This window comes from Rhinatrema bivittatum, chromosome 4, assembly GCF_901001135.1.
Source record: "Rhinatrema bivittatum chromosome 4, aRhiBiv1.1, whole genome shotgun sequence".
In the NCBI taxonomy this organism is placed as follows: Eukaryota; Metazoa; Chordata; class Amphibia; order Gymnophiona; family Rhinatrematidae; genus Rhinatrema; species Rhinatrema bivittatum.
In genome coordinates this window covers 160,510,549-160,530,687 of record NC_042618.1, presented here as the reverse complement: position 1 = coordinate 160,530,687, position 20,139 = coordinate 160,510,549, and the positions used below count along the sequence as shown (strand labels likewise).

General features: G+C 47.1%; 1 protein-coding gene across 1 annotated transcript; it reads left to right on the top strand.

Moving 5' to 3' along the window:
* Window positions 1-4,392: 4,392 nt before the first annotated feature.
* On the top strand, window positions 4,393-18,519 carry GJD2 (gap junction protein delta 2). The gene is made up of 2 exons (XM_029597556.1): window positions 4,393-4,463; window positions 17,676-18,519. Exons 1-2 carry the CDS (start codon window positions 4,393-4,395, stop codon window positions 18,517-18,519), a joined length of 915 nt encoding a protein of 304 aa, XP_029453416.1.
* The last annotated feature ends 1,620 nt before the right edge of the window (window positions 18,520-20,139 follow it).

Genomic DNA, 20,139 nt, shown 5'->3' with positions numbered 1-20,139 from the left:
ACCCCTCTAGTGAAGGCGGACATGTAGCCTGTAGGGGGGCTCATGGGGAGCGAGACCCTCAATCCCACTTAGGCAGGGAGAATCTAAGAAAGCCCGCTTGGGCAGAGAGTGGGTCCCAGAGCCCAGATGGCACGTGAGATGCTGTGAGGATCACTCCCTCCATCCACAAGGAACACTTTCATTTGCAACTGCAACAGAGTGAAGGCAATCCTTATTGCGAATGGCTGGTTTGTTCACACCTGGCTGCTCTGGCATTCTTCTTGAAGCTGAAAACGTGCCACTCAGAGCATTATTTCGCTGTCAAGGGGATGCCAGGGAGTTATTATCTTGGCTCTACACACGGGGACTGCCGACCCATGTCCTCCTGTTATTGGTTTGGTGCGTCCTGACCCATTGACCTCCTGTTACTGCTCTGGTGCATCCTGCCATGGTAGCAGTGGATGAGTTTAAGACTACACTTTTCCGGGTTGCTTTCACGCTTCTGTGGAGCCTTGTGTGGTAGCGAGTGTACAGCACTATCGCAAAATGCATCACCGCCACAGGGCTTATTGTGAGTGGACGGCAGCATCTCAAATGGCATGCTATGCATAAGATTAAGGCAGTCCAAGACTGATCGAGGGGCATGCGGTCATGGCATCACTAAAGCAGGCAAAGGTCCAGTAACATGTCCGGTTGCAGCTTATCTGTGCACCCAAAGCAGATAGCTGGTTCCTACTTCACCAGGATAAATTCCCCTTAAGCAGATACCAATTTTTGGCAGTCTCCAAGAGAACTTTGACAAAGGCCGGGTTTCAGAATGGAAGATTCGGCACTCACTCATTCTGCATCGGAGCTGTCTCTAGTGATGCCACTGCCGGGCTCTCACAGGCTGTCATACAGCAGTTGGGGGTCATACAGCAGATGGGTCGATGGTGGTTTGGAGCCTTTTGCATCAAGCATGGGGGAGAGCGACGGTTCCCCTGCGCTTGTTCTGGGTCAGGCGTGTACCAGGGCTTAAGTTCTTTCTTCACTTGCAGCTGCTGTTTGTTGTCGTATTGCATGGATCACTGGACGCAGCACTAGCCTCACGCAGCTGAACACGAATAGAGATGACTTGAGCCACATTGTCTCATTATGACTATCTTCCAAATCTACTGGCACATCGGCGGATATCATCAGAGGCATGCGTGGGTGAATGTGCATTGTGCAGAACTGTAGGCTCCTTATGGAATGCATTTGTCTAATATGGGAAATGATTTGTTTTTTTTCAGACTTTGCAGAGAGTATTCACTGGTTTAATGAAGGAGCCATAGCCATTTGGTATGGGGGGAGCCCGTCCTGTGGGGCGGAAGAGTACTTCCTGGCCCACGCATGACGGGATCCCTGTGGCGTTGGCGATGGAATCCTGAAAGACTATTGTAATGCTGGAAGGCTGTAAAACGAAGCAGGGAGGTGCTGGTAAGTTAGAGAGGGGCCTTGGGGCCACCACTCAGTGTTTGGCCACCAATGATGAATGTCAGGCCCGGGGATTGGGCCTTAACAAATCAATGGCCAGGCACGTTTGTGAGGGGCTCAGGTATGGCCTGCCTGGCTCCTCTGGTGACGGTGCTCCGACACCAGTCAGGGGCTCGTGGAGGGAGAGTCCACCCCCTACTGTTTCTGCTTGGGCGGAATGAAACGGAGACATTGGCATCTGCCCTGTGGTTGAGAATAAGCAGTGGTGGCAGGACGTGGCGCCTAAATTAGACTCCCCTGTTAGAGTACTCTAATAAACAGCTGCAGCCATTTGCATCCCAGTGACGATTAACGTTTTCCGTGTGTGTGTGTGTGTGTGTGTGTGTGTGTGTGTGTAATGTTGGGTGTCCGGCCCGGATGATGGGCCGGGGTGGGATAGAACCACGGAGGTTTGGGCTGCCCGGTTATTGTTGGTGTCTCAGGTTGATAAAACAGAACAGGCAGGTCAGGATATACTGGTTGAAGAATGCTTCCTAGTCATTGGTCCTGGCTCCTTCTCCCTCACCAGAAGCTGTCTTAGTCAACAAAAAAAAGCAGAAACATGCATTGCATCCCCCGTGGATTTCAGTGGAGGGAATGGAATAACAAAATACACTTTCATTAGCAGTTTTTTTTTCATTTCAGATGGAAACAGCTAATGAAATGGAACTGCTCATGCTGATGCTGTTTCCATGTCCTTTTAAATTGACAGCACAGCCATAATGCAGACTGGGTACGGTTTCTGGCGATTGCTGGCTCTGTGATGGCTGGGCTGCATGAGAAGAGGATTACAGACAGGGTAAAAGCCCTAGATAACCATGAAGGAAGGCTTATGGTGCCATAGTCCAATAGGGGATGGTTCTGACTGAGCCAGAAACCCAGAGAAGCAAGAGGAAATTGATGGGCCAAGAACAGAACAAAACAAAACAAAAAAAAAAAGCAGATCGCAAGTTGTGGTGCATTGCTCTGGTGTATCGTTACTCGCAGCAGTCCTGAGACATGGTAGAAATACACAGCAAGAAGAAAACCAGAGAGATGTGCAAAAAAAGAGTCACAAAATAGTTCATATTTGGCCTCAGAAATGAATTTATTTGCCCCAAATTTACGGCTACTCAATAAGAGCTTGTGCACAATATCTATAGAAGAGGCAAGAAATCATTTAGGCTTTGCAATTTTGAAATATCACATGTTTTATTCAAGCGTATATTTTGTGCTAAAAATCGCATGTGTGCCACAAAGGTGAGGTGCTCAGACCTGGGAATGGAGGGATAATGGCCTGTAAGGCGTGCTGAGGATGCACTTTGGAGAAGATACTTCTCCAACTCTTGGGCCAGCAACGGTCCCTGAAGCTGCCAGGGCATGCTACTTGGGCAGACTGCAGAGGATAAAATGGGAGAAACATACTCACAAGCCTGCACACACTAACTGATATACAAATAGGGCTGCAGGAGTTTTGAAAGATTCCCTTTCCCTGTCCTCTATATTGTCTTGTGCTGTGGATTCCAGAACACATTAGCTTCAGGGCATTAAAATCCAGAAGAGATCCTCAGTGGCACAGACACTCTTAGGGAAAGGCGGTATGCTAAAGGTACATTATATGCAAACTCCAAGAGGATCCTGATATTCTCACACTGGAAACATTTCAAAACTGGGTCATATTTCCATTTGTAGTTCCCCTGTTCTGCCAGCTTTCTCATGAAGACTCCATTATACTCCAGGCCAGGATTTCCTCCTGTTCAGAGTCTGCTTCCTCCAACAGTATTTCCCGTGTGGCTTAGAAACAAAATAAGAGAAACCCAAAATAATAGAAACAAAAATATTAAATTAAGTAAATAAAACCAGAAGAAATGCCAAGCTCCGTGGTGAGCCCTGGATCCTACTCCCTCTGGTTCGTGGGGGTAGGAAGCTATAAGGTGGGCTTCCTGCTTCGTGTCTGAGATGCTGCTGCCTTGTTCACCACATGAACACTGGATGCCGATCTGAGCACGCTGTGACTCTTTTACAAGGAGATGCAGTGGTGCTGGTCACACATTTTCGGGTTTGAAGTTGGTACGGAGTCATTTGGGCAAGACAGATTTGTTAACCCCATTTTACATTTTTTTCAAGTGTGCTAAAATGTCAGGATCCCTTTTAAAGTCTGCATTTTCCATTCTTTCTAGGTATAACCTCTTTCCAGGAGTCTGTCCACAGCACTGAAAACTTCGCTGGTGAGTGCCGTGCAATTTACTTGGTGGTGTATAATTATTTTTGTACGTTTTCTATTGGATGTTTGGATTGCTGTAGGTTCATGCATATACTTTTTCCAGCACAGAGATTTATATTCTACGGCACATGCAGTGGTTTTATTTGTGGGGTTTTAAAGTTTCTAACCACCGATTACCTGGCGGAGTACTGCTCATTATTAATCCTGTGCACTGAAGGATTACACCCACTGTGTCTGCTCTGCTAATTTCAAGATTAAAAATCAGGGTGCACGAGAGTGTCCCCAGGAGCTAAGCTTAGACTTGGTCACTTCAGTATGAATTAACTAGTTAACTGTACTTTTTTTTATGGGAATAATAAAATTAAGAAAATCCCTGTGCTGCCTTTGGCTGGTTTTTTTTTTTCTAAACCTGTGTGCATGACGCAGGCAGAGACTACTTAAAGGCAGATTAGAAGCAGCAAGACATTAAATCCAACAGTCCTCCAACAAGACAGGCTATCCTCAGCCCAGCATCCACTGCTCACCATGCAAATAGAAGAGCTTAGTGTAATCTCACTTTCAGCCTAGCAACTCAAGCAGGACTGTGCAGGGGATCCTTAGGGGGGTCATGACACTTTCAAAACAGGACTGATTTCATAGGATAGTGCCAAAAAAAAATAAAGGGGAAAGGAAGTGGAAGCGATCTGTAACCCTGTCAAGTTTCTGGATGTACAGCGATGGGGGAATGGACCATCTTAGAAAGACTCCTGGAGGCTGCTGTCCAACAGCACTCTACCATGATAGGAAGGTGAGTGCTTTCTTCACAGCCAGGGAAGCAGAAAGGAAAAGATGCATTGCATCTGTCAGAGAAAGAGTGTGTGCAGTAAACACAGTAACAGTATAGCTGCTATAGTTAGCACAGATTCCTGTGTAAGCTATTTCTTTGTAATACTGTGTGCATCTAATCCACACTTAAGAATTATTATATCCTGCACATCAGCTCTGACAAAGTATACATAACAGTATGTCCATCACTGCAAGCATAGCTGCTGGGTGTTCATAGTGTGTACACCAAGGCAATTCATATTTAACAATGACAGTGTCTTCAGCAATGTATCCATCTTCTGTAGTTGCTGAGGATATAAATATCTATATTAGCATGTAATATTGAATATTTAAACTGCAGGGATCCTTAGCTATCAGTGCTGACAAAGTATTTAATTATTTTACAAAAGTAGAACTCAATGTATACAGTATATACACATACATGTATACAATAGTGAGAACATACAACTGTACCATTGATCATTATTTTGTTATATCACACATTAAGGTAATATGTAGAATGTTTATCAGTTCTTACAAAGAGAATATATTACAGATGAGATATAATATCTATCTATACAGTATGTATATATATATATATATATTTATATCATAGTTTACATGTATAGTTTCAGCTACAAATATATCTAATATGCTCGGTCTTTCTTTCTCTATGTGTGTGAGTGTGTGTGTGTATATATATATATATATATATATATATATATATATATATATATATATGTATATTTACAGGTTTATCAAATAGTATACCGTTTAATACAACTATAGTACATACACATGTAATAGTCTTGAATCAGTTCTGATAAAGCATATATACTATTGTATCTTCCATAACTTTATCTGATAGTATAAGTATGCAAAATTATATTATTCATACAAAGAATAGTTTTATAAAAACTCACGAGTATATTCTATGCCTGTGCATATGCTTAAACATAGCAACTGGTTCAACCCCAGTAGCATATGAGGATGAGAACTGTGTCCCCCAAAAGAGAAACATCCTCTGATAAAAACAAAATTACCAAAATCCAACTACAATTTGTATAGAAATTTTACAAAAAATATTTCTCTAACACTTTCCTCTGAATGGAAAAGACTCATCTAAAAATTAACTTTATGCTTCAGAATTAAGCTATGCATGAGGATAATATTCTCTAAGCAAGAGTGGCCTGAACACAAAGCAAGCATAGACCAAGACAAAAAGGAGAGATGTAGCTGAGGAAGGGGTGCAAGTCTTTTACACTCAGACCTCCCCTCTCTCAAAGAAATGAGCACAGTTGTCAGAAACACTTCCATTCTCTTCATGTCTGGTATGCATTTATGTGTAAGTGATTTATGGAAATCAAACCCATTGTATGTATGTGTCATCCTCTTTGAGTCATCTTAGAAGTGAAAAATCTCCCTCTCTCATGAAGGACAGCTTTCCATATCATTAAGTACCGAGCTGGTTGGACTGTAATTCTTGAAAGTACCAAAGAGTGACTACTCACAGAAACTGATACCCTTTATAAGAAGTCCCTTTCAAGACTGGACAGCTCCCACTAATGGAAGCAGGGACTGCACAGAGTTGTGGAGTCTTGCAAAGGTCATTTAAGTATTAAAGGTGAGAGATACGCGCACAAGTCAGGCCGCCTGTGTATGCGCGTATCTCCCGCTATATGCACAAGTCAAAAGTTGTTTTTTTTTTAAAGGGACAGAGCATAGATGTGGTCTGGGCAGGGTGTGCACATGTCTGGGTAAGACGAAGAGATGTGCGTGTAAATACTTGTGCCTACAGGTGCATGATGGCGTCCCCTGTCATGTAACTTTGCTACTGCTATGGATGGCATGTAAGTAATAAAAAAAAATCTAGGCTAGTCAGCAGGGTTTTAAGGGTCAGGGCTAACAGGGGGAAAGGAAGGTTATTAAACTAGGGGGATTGGGAAGGCTTAACCCTTAACTGGGTGAATTGCAAACTGCTGAAACTGGCAATAGCGTGGCCGCATGCCGCTTATAAAATACCCCCACTTATGCGGTGGAAGTGGGATTTGTGCATGCGTGTGCGTGCCCACTTAAAATTATGTGCACGTGTGTGCGCTCAGCCTATTTTATAACATGCCTGCATATACGCGTGTATGCTATAAAATGGCTGCATCTGTGGATGCAAGCCAGATGGTAACTTTGAAACGCCTGTTTCAAAGTTACCATTGTAGGCTTTTTCTATTAATCTAATCAGGTACTGTAGGGACTAATTTTTAAATTTATTTCTTCATGTTTTATGTGCAGAAATGGGGTTTCTTAAAATTGATCTTGCGTAAGTTTATCCAGACTACGTGGAGGCAATCCTGGGGGCAGGATTGGGGTGGAGTTTTCACTTATGTGCATGCTTTTTTGATTTTAAAAAGTATGTATGTAAATTTACATGGGAAATTTACACAGGCCAGATAGGAGTAACTTATATAGATACTTTTGGTGGGATAAATTTCAAAGTGAACTATACATAGATTCCCTTTGGAATTTGGTGCATGTATTTGTCAAATAAGTCACCCACAATATTGTTTTGAGATTTGATGCAGGTGATTTGTTTTGTGATATTTGTATGTTTTATGTTGTAGTCCCAGTCGTGGCAGCCGCGACTAGGCCCTTACCTCCTTGGTCTTGGCCCGTCTCCGAGGGTCTGCGGCCTGTTTCGCGGCTTCCCCGCGGGGGGGGGGGGGGGGGTGGACGCCGCCGAGAAGCCCTGCCTGGAGACGCCTTCTCTCTAGGCACGCGCGCAATCCACACTTATGAAGGCTGTTTCCCGCCACTGGAAGCTCCGCCCTATCCATGACGTCAGATGCCGTGGCCTATGTAAGGCTGCCGCGGAGCCCAGGACTTTGCCTTGCAACGGGGTTCCTTGCGGTTCTCTGTTGCTCCGTGCCCCAGAGTGTGCTATTGCGTTAGCAACTCCGTTCCTGCCTGAGACTTGTTTCACTCCATGCCCAGATCTTGCTTCTGTCAGCCTTGCTTGCAGTAATCTGTTCTGCTTCAGTTCCAGCTTGGTTCCAGTAGCCAGTCCTGCTTCAGCTCCTGTCTGGTTCCAGTAGCCAGGTTCCAGTAGCCAGTCCTGCTTCAGCTCCTGTCTGGTTCCAGTAGCCAGGTTCCAGTAGCCAGTCCTGTTTCAGCTCCTGTCTGGTTCCAGTAGCCAGGTTCCAGTAGCCAGTCCTGTTTCAGCTCCTGTCTGGTTCCAGTAGCCAGTCCTGCTTCAGTTCCTGTCTGGTTCCAGTAGCCAGGTTCCAGCAGCCAGTCCTGTTTCAGTTCCTGTCTGGTTCCAGTAGCCAGTCCTGTTTCAGTTCCTGTCTGGTTCCAGTAGCCAGGTTCCAGCAGCCAGTCCTGCTTCAGTTCCTGTCTGGTTCCAGTAGCCAGTCCTGTTTCAGTTCCTGTCTGGTTCCAGTAGCCAGGTTCCAGTAGCCAGTCCTGTTTCAGTTCCTGTCTGGTTCCAGTAGCCAGTCCTGTTTCAGTTCCTGTCTGGTTCCAGTAGCCAGGTTCCAGTAGCCAGTCCTGCTTCAGTTCCTGTCTGGTTCCAGCAGCCAGTCCTGCTTCAGTTCCTGTCTGGTTCCAGTAGCCAGGTTCCAGTAGCCAGTCCTGCTTCAGTTCCTGTCTGGTTCCAGTAGCCAGGTTCCAGTAGCCAGTCCTGCTTCAGTTCCTGTCTGGTTCCAGTAGCCAGTCCTGTTTCAGTTCCTGTCTGGTTCCAGTAGCCAGTCCTGTTTCAGTTCCTGTCTGGTTCCAGTAGCCAGGTTCCAGTAGCCAGTCCTGTTTCAGTTCCTGTCTGGTTCCAGTAGCCAGTCCTGTTTCAGTTCCTGTCTGGTTCCAGTAGCCAGGTTCCAGTAGCCAGTCCTGCTTCAGTTCCTGTCTGGTTCCAGCAGCCAGTCCTGCTTCAGTTCCTGTCTGGTTCCAGTAGCCAGGTTCCAGTAGCCAGTCCTGTTTCAGTTCCTGTCTGGTTCCAGTAGCCAGTCCTGCTTCAGTCCCTGCTTGCTTCAGTCCTAGCCTGCCTCAGTTCCTGCCTGTCTCCTGATCCCTGCCTGCCTGCTCCAGCTCCAGCTTCAGTGATCTCCTAAGTCCCAGCGGCTGAGCTCCTATGGGCTCCTCCCGGGGGAGTACCGGCTTCCAGGGTAAAGCTCACATCCACCTCCTGCCTGGTATCCGCCTCCCGACCTGTCACTCACCAGAGGCTATAGTACACCTCTCCCCAGTCTCTCACAGGTCGGCCCAAGGGTCCACTAAACAGTTCACTCACAACAGATTGCAAGGCCATGGACTCGGCCGAGGTACCAGGATCCCAGGATCTTCCTGGGTTGGCTCTGCAGCTACAACAGCAACAACAATACCTGGATGCCCTGGCCGGATCCGTTGGGCAATTGGCTGCCCGAATAGATGCCCACGATACCCGCTCTTTGGCTGCTGTGGGTTCGAGACCCAAGGATGCAGCCTCACCTGTGACTCAGCTGCCGCCGCCTGCTTGCTATGCTGGAGATGCTAGGATCTGCTGTGGGTTCTTGAACCAGTGTTTCATGCGCTTCTCACTATTGCCCCAGCAGTTTCCCACCGACTCCGTCAAAGTAGTGTACATTCTCTCCCTGCTCGATGGAAAGGCCCTGATGTGGGCCTCCCCCCTGTGGGAGCGTAACGACTCCTCCTTGGATGACTTGCAGCAGTTTGTCACCAACTTTCGCCAAGCCTTTGACGAACCCGCCCGCCAGGCCTCAGCCACATCAGAGTTGCTACAGCTTCGCCAAGGATCCCGTTCCCTGGCAGAGTATGCAATGGATTTCAGAACTTTCGCTCAGGAAGTAGGTTGGCAGGACGATAGCCTTAAAGCCATCTTCTTGGAAGGGTTGTCAGGGCGCATCAAGGACGAGATTGCCGCCCGGGATCTCCCGGAAGATCTTAATGCCCTCATTGACATGGCTGCCCGCATCGATCGCCGCCTGCAACAGCGAGCACGAGAGTTGCGCACGACAAAGCACAGCCCTGCCCGCAGTTCCTCACGCCCGCTGCCTTCACCCAGGCCTGCCCGTCCTGATGTTTCTACCTCTGAACCCATGCAGTTGGGACGTGCCCTGCTCTTCCTTGAGGAGAGACAACGCCGCCACTCGATGGGCTTGTACCTTTACTGTGGTCAGAAAGGCCATTTCTTGGCACACTGCCAGGAGCGTGCGGAAAACTCCAGAACCTAGGAGGTCAGGAGGAGCTCCTCCTAGGTTGTGCCACAGCTCCTCAGAGTATGATACCATTACCTTGGAATTTCCCGGAGGGTCCTTGGAAACCCTCACCTTCCTGGATTCTGGAGCCGGAGGTAATTTTATCCAGCAAGACTTGGTCTCTCAACTGCAGATTCCTACACAGAGACGAGAAGTTCCACTCTGGATTACCTCCATTCAAGGAACGTTCCTTCCAGGTCGCATATTGACCGCCACGGCTCCCATCACAGTCCGCACCGGTGCGATCCACTCTGAGGAGATAGCCTTCCTGATTCTCGAAAAGGCTGTCCACCCCGTGGTGCTAGGGCTGCCGTGGCTCCAAAAGCACTCGCCTGTGATCCAGTGGGATACTCTGCAAATCACTAAGTGGAGTCCCTATTGCCTCTCTCATTGTATGAAGGTTCCCAAGCCTCCAGCATTTCTGCTTTTGCACTCCGCCCTTGGACCTCCAGCACCATACGAGGACTTTACGGATGTCTTCTCAAAGACTAAAGCAGAGATTCTTCCGCAGCATCGCCCATATGACTGCGCTATTGACTTGTTGCCTGGATCTATGCCACCTCGGGGTAGGGTGTACCCCTTGTTCCTGCCCGAGACACGGGCCATGTCTGAGTACATCACTGAGAATTTGGCGAAAGGATTCATTCGCCCGTCAAAGTCGCCCGCTGGGGCGGGATTCTTTTTTGTCAGCAAAAAAGATGGCCCCCTGAGGCCCTGTATCGACTACCGAGGGCTTAATGCAATTACCAAACAGGACCGCTACGCTCTCCCGTTGATTCCAGAACTTCTTGATCGGCTCCAAGGTGCAAGAGTTTTTGGTAAGTTGGATCTACGCGGGGCCTACAACTTAGTTAGAATCCGTCCCGGGGACGAATGGAAGACTGCGTTCAATACCCGGGATGGGCATTACGAATACCTCGTAATGCCGTTTGGCCTTTGTAATGCCCCAGCGGTCTTCCAACACCTGATGAACGAGGTGCTATGGGATTTGCTTAACGTCTGTGTGATCGTCTACCTCGACGACGTCCTGATCTACTCCCTTGACTTGCCTATATACCGCCAGCATGTTTGCCAGGTGCTCCAAATTCTCAGAGAGCACAGCTTATACGCTAAGCTTGAGAAATGCAGCTTTGAAAAAAGACTTCCTTGCCGTTCCTGGGGTATATTGTTTCAGCTGACGGCTTCCAGATGGATCCGGAGAAAGTCGCTGCAATTAGGAACTGGCCGCAGCCGAGGGGTCTCAAGGCATTGCAACGTTTCCTCAGCTTTGCTAACTTTTATCGGCATTTTATTCCCGGCTATTCTCGCATAGTGGCTCATCTGACTGTGTTCACCCGGAAGGGAGCCAATGCGGTGGACTGGCCTGCCCAAGCCTTCGAAGATTTGAAAAGAGCCTTCTTACAAGACACATGCCTCCGCCATCCTGATCCCAGTTGGCCGTTCGTGGTTGAGGTCGATGCCTCGAATGTAGCTGTTGGAGCGGTGCTGAGCCAGCACTCAGACACTGGACAGCTTCTCCTGTGTTCCTTTTACTCTATGAGGTTCTCCCCGGCTGAGAGTAATTACGGAGTCGGCGACAAAGAACTGCTCGCCATGAAACTCGCCCTGGAAGAATGGAGGCAGTGGTTGGAGGGAGCCAATCACCCCTTCACCATTTACACGGATCATAAAAATCTCTCTTTCCTCCGCCAAGCCCAGCGCCTGAACCCGAGACAAGCCCGGTGGTCTTTGTTTTTGGACTGATTTGACTTCACTTTACGATATCACCCTGGCTCAAAAAATGTGTGAGCAGATGCCCTGTCACAGTCCACTGAGATTGAGGAAAGCCCTGAGACGCCCCAGTACATTTTGGATCCCAGGAAAGTGTGTCTCGCCACCACCTCCGTGTCTTCCGAAGAAAAAACCGTGGTCCCACGCCGCTCTCGTAGGGCCATGCTGGCATGGGCCCACGAATCCCTCACTGGAGGGCATGCGGGCCGTACCGGTACGCTAGACCTTCTCAACCGGTACTATTGTGGCCAACGGTAAGACAAGATGTTCGTCTCTTCGTTGACTCCTGCCCCACCTGTGCATTGCAAAAACCACTTGGCGGGAAACCGAGAGGGTTGTTACACCCCTTGCCTATCCCGGTGGAGCCCTGGACGCACATCTACACAGATTTTGTGGTGGATCTCCCAGCATCAGACAGGAACATGGTCATCTGGGTTGTTGTGGACCGGTTCTCCAAAATGGCACATTTTGTTCCCCTGTCGAAATTGCCTTCAGCGCCCGACTTGGCTAATTTATTTGTTCAACATGTGTTCCGACTTCATGGCCTTCCCCAGGACATCGTATCAGACCAAGGACCACAATTCACCGCCCGCTACTGGAAGGCATTATGTAAACACTAGGGATGTGAATCGTGTCCTCGATCGTCTTAACGATCGATTTCGGCTGGGAGGGGGAGGGAATCGTATTGTTGCCGTTTGGGGGGGTAAAATATCGTGAAAAATCGTTAAAAATCGAAAAATCGAAAAATCGAAAAACCGGCACATTAAAACCCCCTAAAACCCACCCCCGACCCTTTAAATTAAATCCCCCACCCTCCCGAACCCCCCCCCAAATAACTTAAATAACCTGCGGGTCCAGCGGCGGTCCGGAACGGGCTCCTGCTCCTGAATCTTGTCGTCTTCAGCCGGCGCCATTTTCCAAAATGGCGCCGAAAAATGGCGGCGGCCATAGACGAAAAAGATTGGACGGCAGGAGGTCCTTCCGGACCCCCGCTGGACTTTTGGCAAGTCTCGTGGGGGTCAGGAGGCCCCCCCACAAGCTGGCCAAAAGTTCCTGGAGGTCCAGCGGGGGTCAGGGAGCGATTTCCCGCCGCGAATCGTTTTCGTACGGAAAATGGCGCCGGCAGGAGATCGACTGCAGGAGGTCGTTCAGCGAGGCGCCGGAACCCTCGCTGAACGACCTCCTGCAGTCGATCTCCTGCCGGCGCCATTTTCCGTACGAAAACGATTCGCGGCGGGAAATCGCTCCCTGACCCCCGCTGGACCTCCAGGAACTTTTGGCCAGCTTGTGGGGGGCCTCCTGACCCCCACGAGACTTGCCAAAAGTCCAGCGGGGGTCCGGAAGGACCTCCTGCCGTCCAATCTTTTTCGTCTATGGCCGCCGCCATTTTTCGGCGCCATTTTGGAAAATGGCGCCGGCTGAAGACGACAAGATTCAGGAGCAGGAGCCCGTTCCGGACCGCTGCCATTCCGGACCGCCGCTGGACCCGCAGGTTATTTAAGTTATTGGGGGGGGGTTCGGGAGGGTGGGGGATTTAATTTAAAGGGTCGGGGGTGGGTTTTAGGGGGTTTTAGTGTGCCGGCTCACGATTCTAACGATTTATAACGATAAATCGTTAGAATCTGTATTGTATTGTGTTCCATAACGGTTTAAGACGATATTAAAATTATCGGACGATAATTTTAATCGTCCTAAAACGATTCACATCCCTAGTAAACACTTCAAGGTCCAGTTGAGTCTCTCATCAGCCTTCCAACCTCAGAGTAACGGGCAGACTGAGCGTACAACCCGGACTCTGAAGACCTTCCTGCGCTCCTTTGTCAACGAATATAAGACGATTGGGCCAAACTTCTCCCATGGGCAGAATTTTCATACAACAATCATACACACTCTGCTACAAGAAGTTCTCCCTTCTTAGCTGTCTATGGGAAGCAACTTCGGCTGCCCTTGCCCTCGCCTGAACCCAGCGCACTGCCAGCAGTGCAACTCTCTGCCCGCCAGCTACTTGCCCTCTGGACGTCTATCCAAAAGAAGATGCAAAGGGCTGCTCTTGCTGCCAAAAGATGGGTAGACAGCCACCGTCAGCCAGAAGTCTACCTCCCTGGGGACAGTGTTTGGATGAGTACAAAGACTTATTGAAAGCTTTTCATCAAGACCACCGAGGTAAACCCGGGCCTGCTAAGAGGGGGGTACTGTTGCGGTCCCAGTTGCGGCAGCCGCGACTAGGCCCTTACCTCCTTGGTCCCGGCCTGTCTCCGAGGGTCTGCGGCCTGTTTCGCAGCATCCCAGCTGGGGGGGGGGGACGCAGCCAAGAAGCCCTGCCTGGATGCCTTCTCCCTAGGTGCGCGCACAATCCGCACTTATGAAGGCCGTTTCCCGCCACTGGAAGCTCCGCCCTATCCATGACGTCAGACGCTGTGGCCTATGTAAGGCTGCCGCGGAGCCCAGGACTTTGCCTTGCAATGGGGTTCCTTGCGGTTCTCTGTTGCTCCGTGCCCCGGAGTGTGCTATTGCGTTAGCAACTCCGTTCCTGCCTGAGATTTGTTTCACTCCATGCCCAAGTCTTGCTACTGTCGGGCTTGCTTGCAGTAATCTGTTCTGCTTCAGTTCCAGCTTGGTTCCAGTAGCCAGTCCTGCTTCAGTTCCTGTCTAGTTCCAGTAGCCAGTCCTGCTTCAGTCCCTGCTTGCTTCAGTCCTAGCCTGTTTCAGTTCCTGCCTGTCTCCTGATCCCTGCCTGTCTGCTCCAGCTTCCATGATCACCTAAGTCCCAGCGGCTGAGCTCCTACGGTCTCCTCCCGGGGGAGTACCGGCTTCCAGGGTGAAGCTCACGTCCAGCTCCTGCCTGGTATCCGCCTCCCGACCTGTCACTCACCAGAGACTATAGTACTCCTCTCCCCAGTCTCTCACAGGTCGGCCTAAGGGTCCACTAAACAGCTCACTCACAACATTTTATTAACATGTTTTTTATGTATTAATTAATAATAATAATTAAAGTGAAATATAAGAATTTTTAAATATATATTACCAAATTATCCTCCCTGAGTATTGAGAAACTGAGCCTATTTAGATAAATGTAGCACCCAATTGTGTTCATCAATATTTAGTTCATGCCTTTTCATTGGTATCTCAAGACGAGTTACATTCAAGCACTGTAGGTATTTCTGTGTCCCCAGAGGGCTTATAATCTTATGGAGGCATTTCCCCAAAGGGGGAAAATACCATGAGACTCACAAAACTGCAAAACCGAATACCACAGCTTAGGAAACCCTGTAGTATTTTGCCCGACAGTAAATCTGCAAAATATTCCTCGAGATGGCAGCCCCACAGCCTGAGGCTGCCATTTTGTTAAAACCCCCAAGCAGCACAAGGTATCTCTCTCCTAAGTGAGACAAAACCCCTGAGGGTCCTGTGAGACCACCCATCCAACCCACCTCCCCCCCCCCCCCCCCCCCCCCGCTGCCCCTTGAGTCATGAAATAAAAATAAAAACATAAAGGCTTGTGGTGCAGGCCTCTCCCTCACTAACCCCTCCCTTTGGCAACAATTTCCCAGGCCTCCCGATCCTATAGGTGATAGGGGCAAAGTAGAAAACCAGAGATGGTGCAGAGCCAGAGCCTAGGGAGTGCTCTGGGCTCCACTAGGCCACCAGGTATTGAAAGTTACGGGCAAGAGGGGAATTGTGGGGAGTGCTTGGCTGAGGGAATTTTTGGCAAAAGGGCAGGGTTTGGGAGGAAGAGTTATGTGAATCTTTATGCTTTAAAAATTAATTACCTGCACTGAGGCTGCCTCAAGGGGTGGTGGGGGGGTAAGTACAAGAGGTCTCACAAGACCCCCGGGGGATATGTCAGGCTGCTCGAGCCCTTTAACTCACTGCCCTGGGAGCATCAGGCCCAGAGTTGTAGTTAACTTTTTTGAAAATAATGCAGCTTGCCATTTGTCAGGCAAGCTGCATTATTTTATTTACATGAAATTATCTAGTGATGCATTCCCATTCTTTTGTTATTGGAGGAAACTAACAGCAGCATTTAAAACACTACATGTTATCGCTGCATTAAGGCATTTACTGTGCAGTACGTGCTGTTTGCTCACAGTCGATGTCTAAAACAGCTTACTAAATGACGGCCTACATTTGTACCGGAGGCAATGGAGGATGAAGTAACTTGCCAAGGTCACAAGAGAAGCAACAGCACAATTTGAACCCTAGTTTCTCTGGTTCTCAGCCTGCTGCTCTAACAATTAGATTATTCCTTCTGTATTGTACAGAAGATTTGCTTTTCACCTCTCTGTGCTGTGTTCATGCTTTATATATATCAGTGTGACACCTGCAATGGGTTCTGAATCATCTCCTTTTTCAACTGTCCATGCTGTAATCATGCATTGTGCATCATTATACACATGTGTATCATTGTGTATCATTGTGTGACAGTTCTATCGGGCTCTGATGGATACCCCATTCTTCATCTATTTATGCTACCTGAATGCTTTACATATATCAGTGTGACGCCTGCATTGGGTTCAGATGCAGATCCTCTCTTCAACTGTTTGCAGATCTGCTCTTTAGCTGTCCATGCTGTATTCATGCTTAGGGATGTTAACTTTCAAACTGGCAAGCTTGTTATAAAATAGCCGGGCCACGTGCATGCACATGTACACCAATTTGTACATGTGTGCGCTAATCCCACTTCTACCAGATAAATCGTGGAATTTTTAAAAAGGCACACACTGACACCATTCTCAGTTTTACCAGTTCATCCCCAGTTCACCCAGATAAGAAATAGATCCTCAAACCCCCCCCCCCCCCCCCCCCCCCCCCCCCCGATTTGATAACCTTCACTCCCTCCAGTTAGCCCCGATCCTTAAAACCCCGTGGATCTGTCTAATTTCCTTTAAATTTTAACTTGCATGGCATCCATAGCAGAACTAAACATTTACACGGCAGATGGCCTCAGCACGCGCTGGATTGTGCAAGTATTTATACGTACATCTCAGATTCACACCCCAAAACACCCATGGCATGCCCTCTTTTGGAAAAATTTCTAGATGGGTGCACTGCAGGAGATACGCGTATATCTTGGCAGCTTTTAAAATCCACTTGGCACACATGAGCCTGACTTCTTTGAGCTTCTCCTGATTAATGCATGCATTGGGCTTTTAAGATTCACCTTTAAGTCCATCAATGGGATGCCAGCATAGGGCTCTGATAAAGACCTGCTCTTCAGCTAGCCGTGCTGTATTCATAATTGAGTTTCAGTGCCACGCTGCACTGAGCTCTGATGGAGGTCTGCTTTCCAGCTGTCTGTGCTGTATTCATGCTTTATGTTTATCATTGTGTCACTTACAGAGGGATCTGATGTTATCACAGATTTGCTCTGATTTATTTGTATTTGTATTGATGAGAGGAATTAAATAGAACGAGCTACTAAAGACATTAATACCTCATCAAGCACAAAATAACATTCAAAATGTAAAAGCAGATTGAAATTATTTATTGAAATTGTCAGCTGAGTTCCCTATTACCACTGCTTTAAAATTTGAAATGAATGCCCATTCACATTTGTATCCTTTTAGCCACATTTTAGCTTTTAATCAGTAGAACTTTATCTTTGTTACGCATGGAAGAGAGTTTGTTCATAAGTTCTACTAAAAACTTCTGGATCTTCCACAATAATGTTTGACATTGCTCCTCTCTGCTTTATAACATTTCGGGCCAGTGTGAAGGATCAGGCAAAAGTTAGTTTAAAAAGAATATTTAAAAAAAAGTCAGTAATTTCATTTGCTTACACAGTTTGCGGCAATGCACAGAAAGGTTTTGAATCTGTTCCTTTAGGCGCAATAGCTGTAAATGTTCAATAAATGTGATGGTCACTAGTTCTTCTCATAGCAGTATGTGATTTTTGTTCATGCAGGGAGCCTGCCTAAGAAACATGTTGCATGGGGATAGAATAAAAAAGGTATCACATGAACTGAACTGGACTGAAAAGGAGTCTTGTGCATTTTTTATTTGATGCATGTAGAATGAATTCCCTCAGCCAGTCGGTTTCTTTTTGAGGGCGTATGTTCTTCTGTGGACTACCCTATTATGCACTTTCAAAGACATACATTAAAATATGTTGCCTTCCTCAATTTTTGAAACCAATGTTAGTGCGTGCTCTGATCATTTTTTTTCGTGTTTTCTTTCTGTTGTAGGATTCTGCTGACAGTGGTAGTAATTTTCAGAATACTGATTGTGGCCATTGTGGGAGAAACAGTTTATGATGATGAACAAACTATGTTTGTGTGTAACACCCTGCAGCCGGGCTGCAATCAGGCTTGCTACGACAAGGCATTTCCAATTTCTCACATCAGGTACTGGGTGTTTCAGATCATCATGGTGTGCACCCCTAGCCTATGTTTCATAACATACTCTGTCCACCAATCTGCCAAGCAACGCGAAAGAAGGTATTCGACTGTCTTCCTCACCTTGGACAGACATCAGGACTGCATCAAGCGTGAAGACAGCAAGAAGATCAAGAACACCTTGGTCAATGGGGTTCTCCAGAACACAGAGAACTCCACCAAAGAGGCTGAACCAGACTGCTTGGAAGTAAAGAATATCCCAAACCAAACTATTAGGACTAGCAAGTCCAAGATGAAATGCCAAGAGGGGATCTCCAGATTTTATATCATTCAGGTGGTCTTCAGAAATGCCCTGGAGATTGGATTCTTAGTAGGACAATATTTTCTGTATGGGTTCAATGTTCCTTCCATGTATGAATGTGCCCGCTACCCTTGCATCAAGGAGGTAGAGTGCTATGTCTCCAGGCCAACAGAGAAGACTGTTTTCTTAGTGTTCATGTTTGCAGTCAGTGGACTGTGTGTGGCGCTCAATCTAGCAGAACTGAACCATCTGGGCTGGAGAAAGATTAAGACAGCTGTCAGGGGAGTACAAGCCAAAAGGAAATCAATCTATGAAATCAGAAACAAGGACTTGCCCACGATGAGTGTGCCTAATTTTGGTAGGACTCAGTCAAGTGACTCAGCCTATGTGTGAAGCTGTAACATTGTTCCAAGGTTAAACTAAGCCTAGACAACATTAAAGAGTCAATGAAGGGATGCTGGACTATATCAGTTTATTGATCAAATCACTCAAAGAAAAACAGGATTAAAGCCCTGGAATCTGCATGCACTGACATACAGACTGAAAAGAAAGTAGGCAGGAATGAGAAATGCTGTGTCTGGCCTTACAATACACTGATTGCTTTCTTTAATGAATTTGCTAAGAGCAGATTTCTGCCCAGGCCAACTAATTAGGTTTTGTAGTCACATGGAAAGCAGTATTTTCTGAACTCCTATGTTCAATTGCATTGATAACGTTCAGTAAGAGAAATATTGCACTAAACACATGCAATCATGCTCCTCTCAAGGATACTACACTTAAAGACCAAATACTCAACTAGTATTCCAACACCTTCTTAACTCACAGAGTCCTGAAACACCATGAGGCTCCTTATTGTATATTACCTATGTCAAACGCTACCTTTGGAGAAGACTGTCCAGTACTGTGTATATTTAATTCTGCCATGTGTTTGTTTGCTTACTGGCTCACACCAGAGACCTTAACCACCTTCTGCTCATTGTTATGTGTCAGCTTGTACATTTGTTGTCATCAGTAATTTTCAGGAATATTATTTTTTAAGAGCAGGCACTTGAAATTTCAGTTCAGTTACATGCCAATCTTTGATTGCATTAATTCAATTAAACCAAAGGAAGGAAGGAAAAAGTATACTATTTAACTTTTAAAGGAATTTGACCCCTCTATCAAGGTCTTGCCATTTCAGGTATCGTCTAAAACAGGGGTGGCCAACTCTGGTCCTCGAGAGCCACAAACAGGCCAGGTTTTCAGGATAACCACAATGGATATGCATGAGAGAGATCTGCATGCACTGCCTCCAGGCACTCTGTCTCTTGACTTGTCCCAGTCTTTGTTTAGAGAGACCCCAGAGTCCTATTTAGCTTGGAACAGCATAGGACATGCTTTTTTAGAAGGTTAACTCAGGAAATCCAACTCAAAATTCCATGCTCTGAGATGGTGGCAGAGGTTTATAAAGGCTTTGAACACCTCATCTGTTTCTCTCTACATGAGGGAGCAAAACCCAAACCTCTAGCAAACTAATCTCGTTTTACCTCACCAGGAAAGTGGTTCATTCCCTTTGGTAAGGAATTCTTGGGTTTCCTTACAACTGGAATAGATTTAATGGTGGCTCCATTAGCATAATAAAACAATGTCCTTCGAGAAGGGAGAGATTCGGCCCTGTAGTTTTTGCCCATGTTTTGATAACTATTTTAGTTGCCAGAGGAGAACGTTCTTTCCACCCCTCCTTTGATTACCCCTTTGAGTAAGATTTTTTTCCTTTTGGATTTCTGAGTACCCCTAGGGCCTAGGAGCCCAGATGCCACTTTTTTGAGGACAAGATGCCTTTCCTCTAGAAAGGACTAAAGAATAAGTGGGGTCAGCAAAGTGGGATGGGCTCATATCCATTTCCATGAGAATGTTGTTTCAGCTATGGTGGAAGAGTTTCATATAGACATCAGGGAGAACCATCGGAGAAAGGAGTCTTGAGAAGGTGCTCAACATTAGGTGCCACAAAGTTGAGTGGAGAACAGTGAAGGC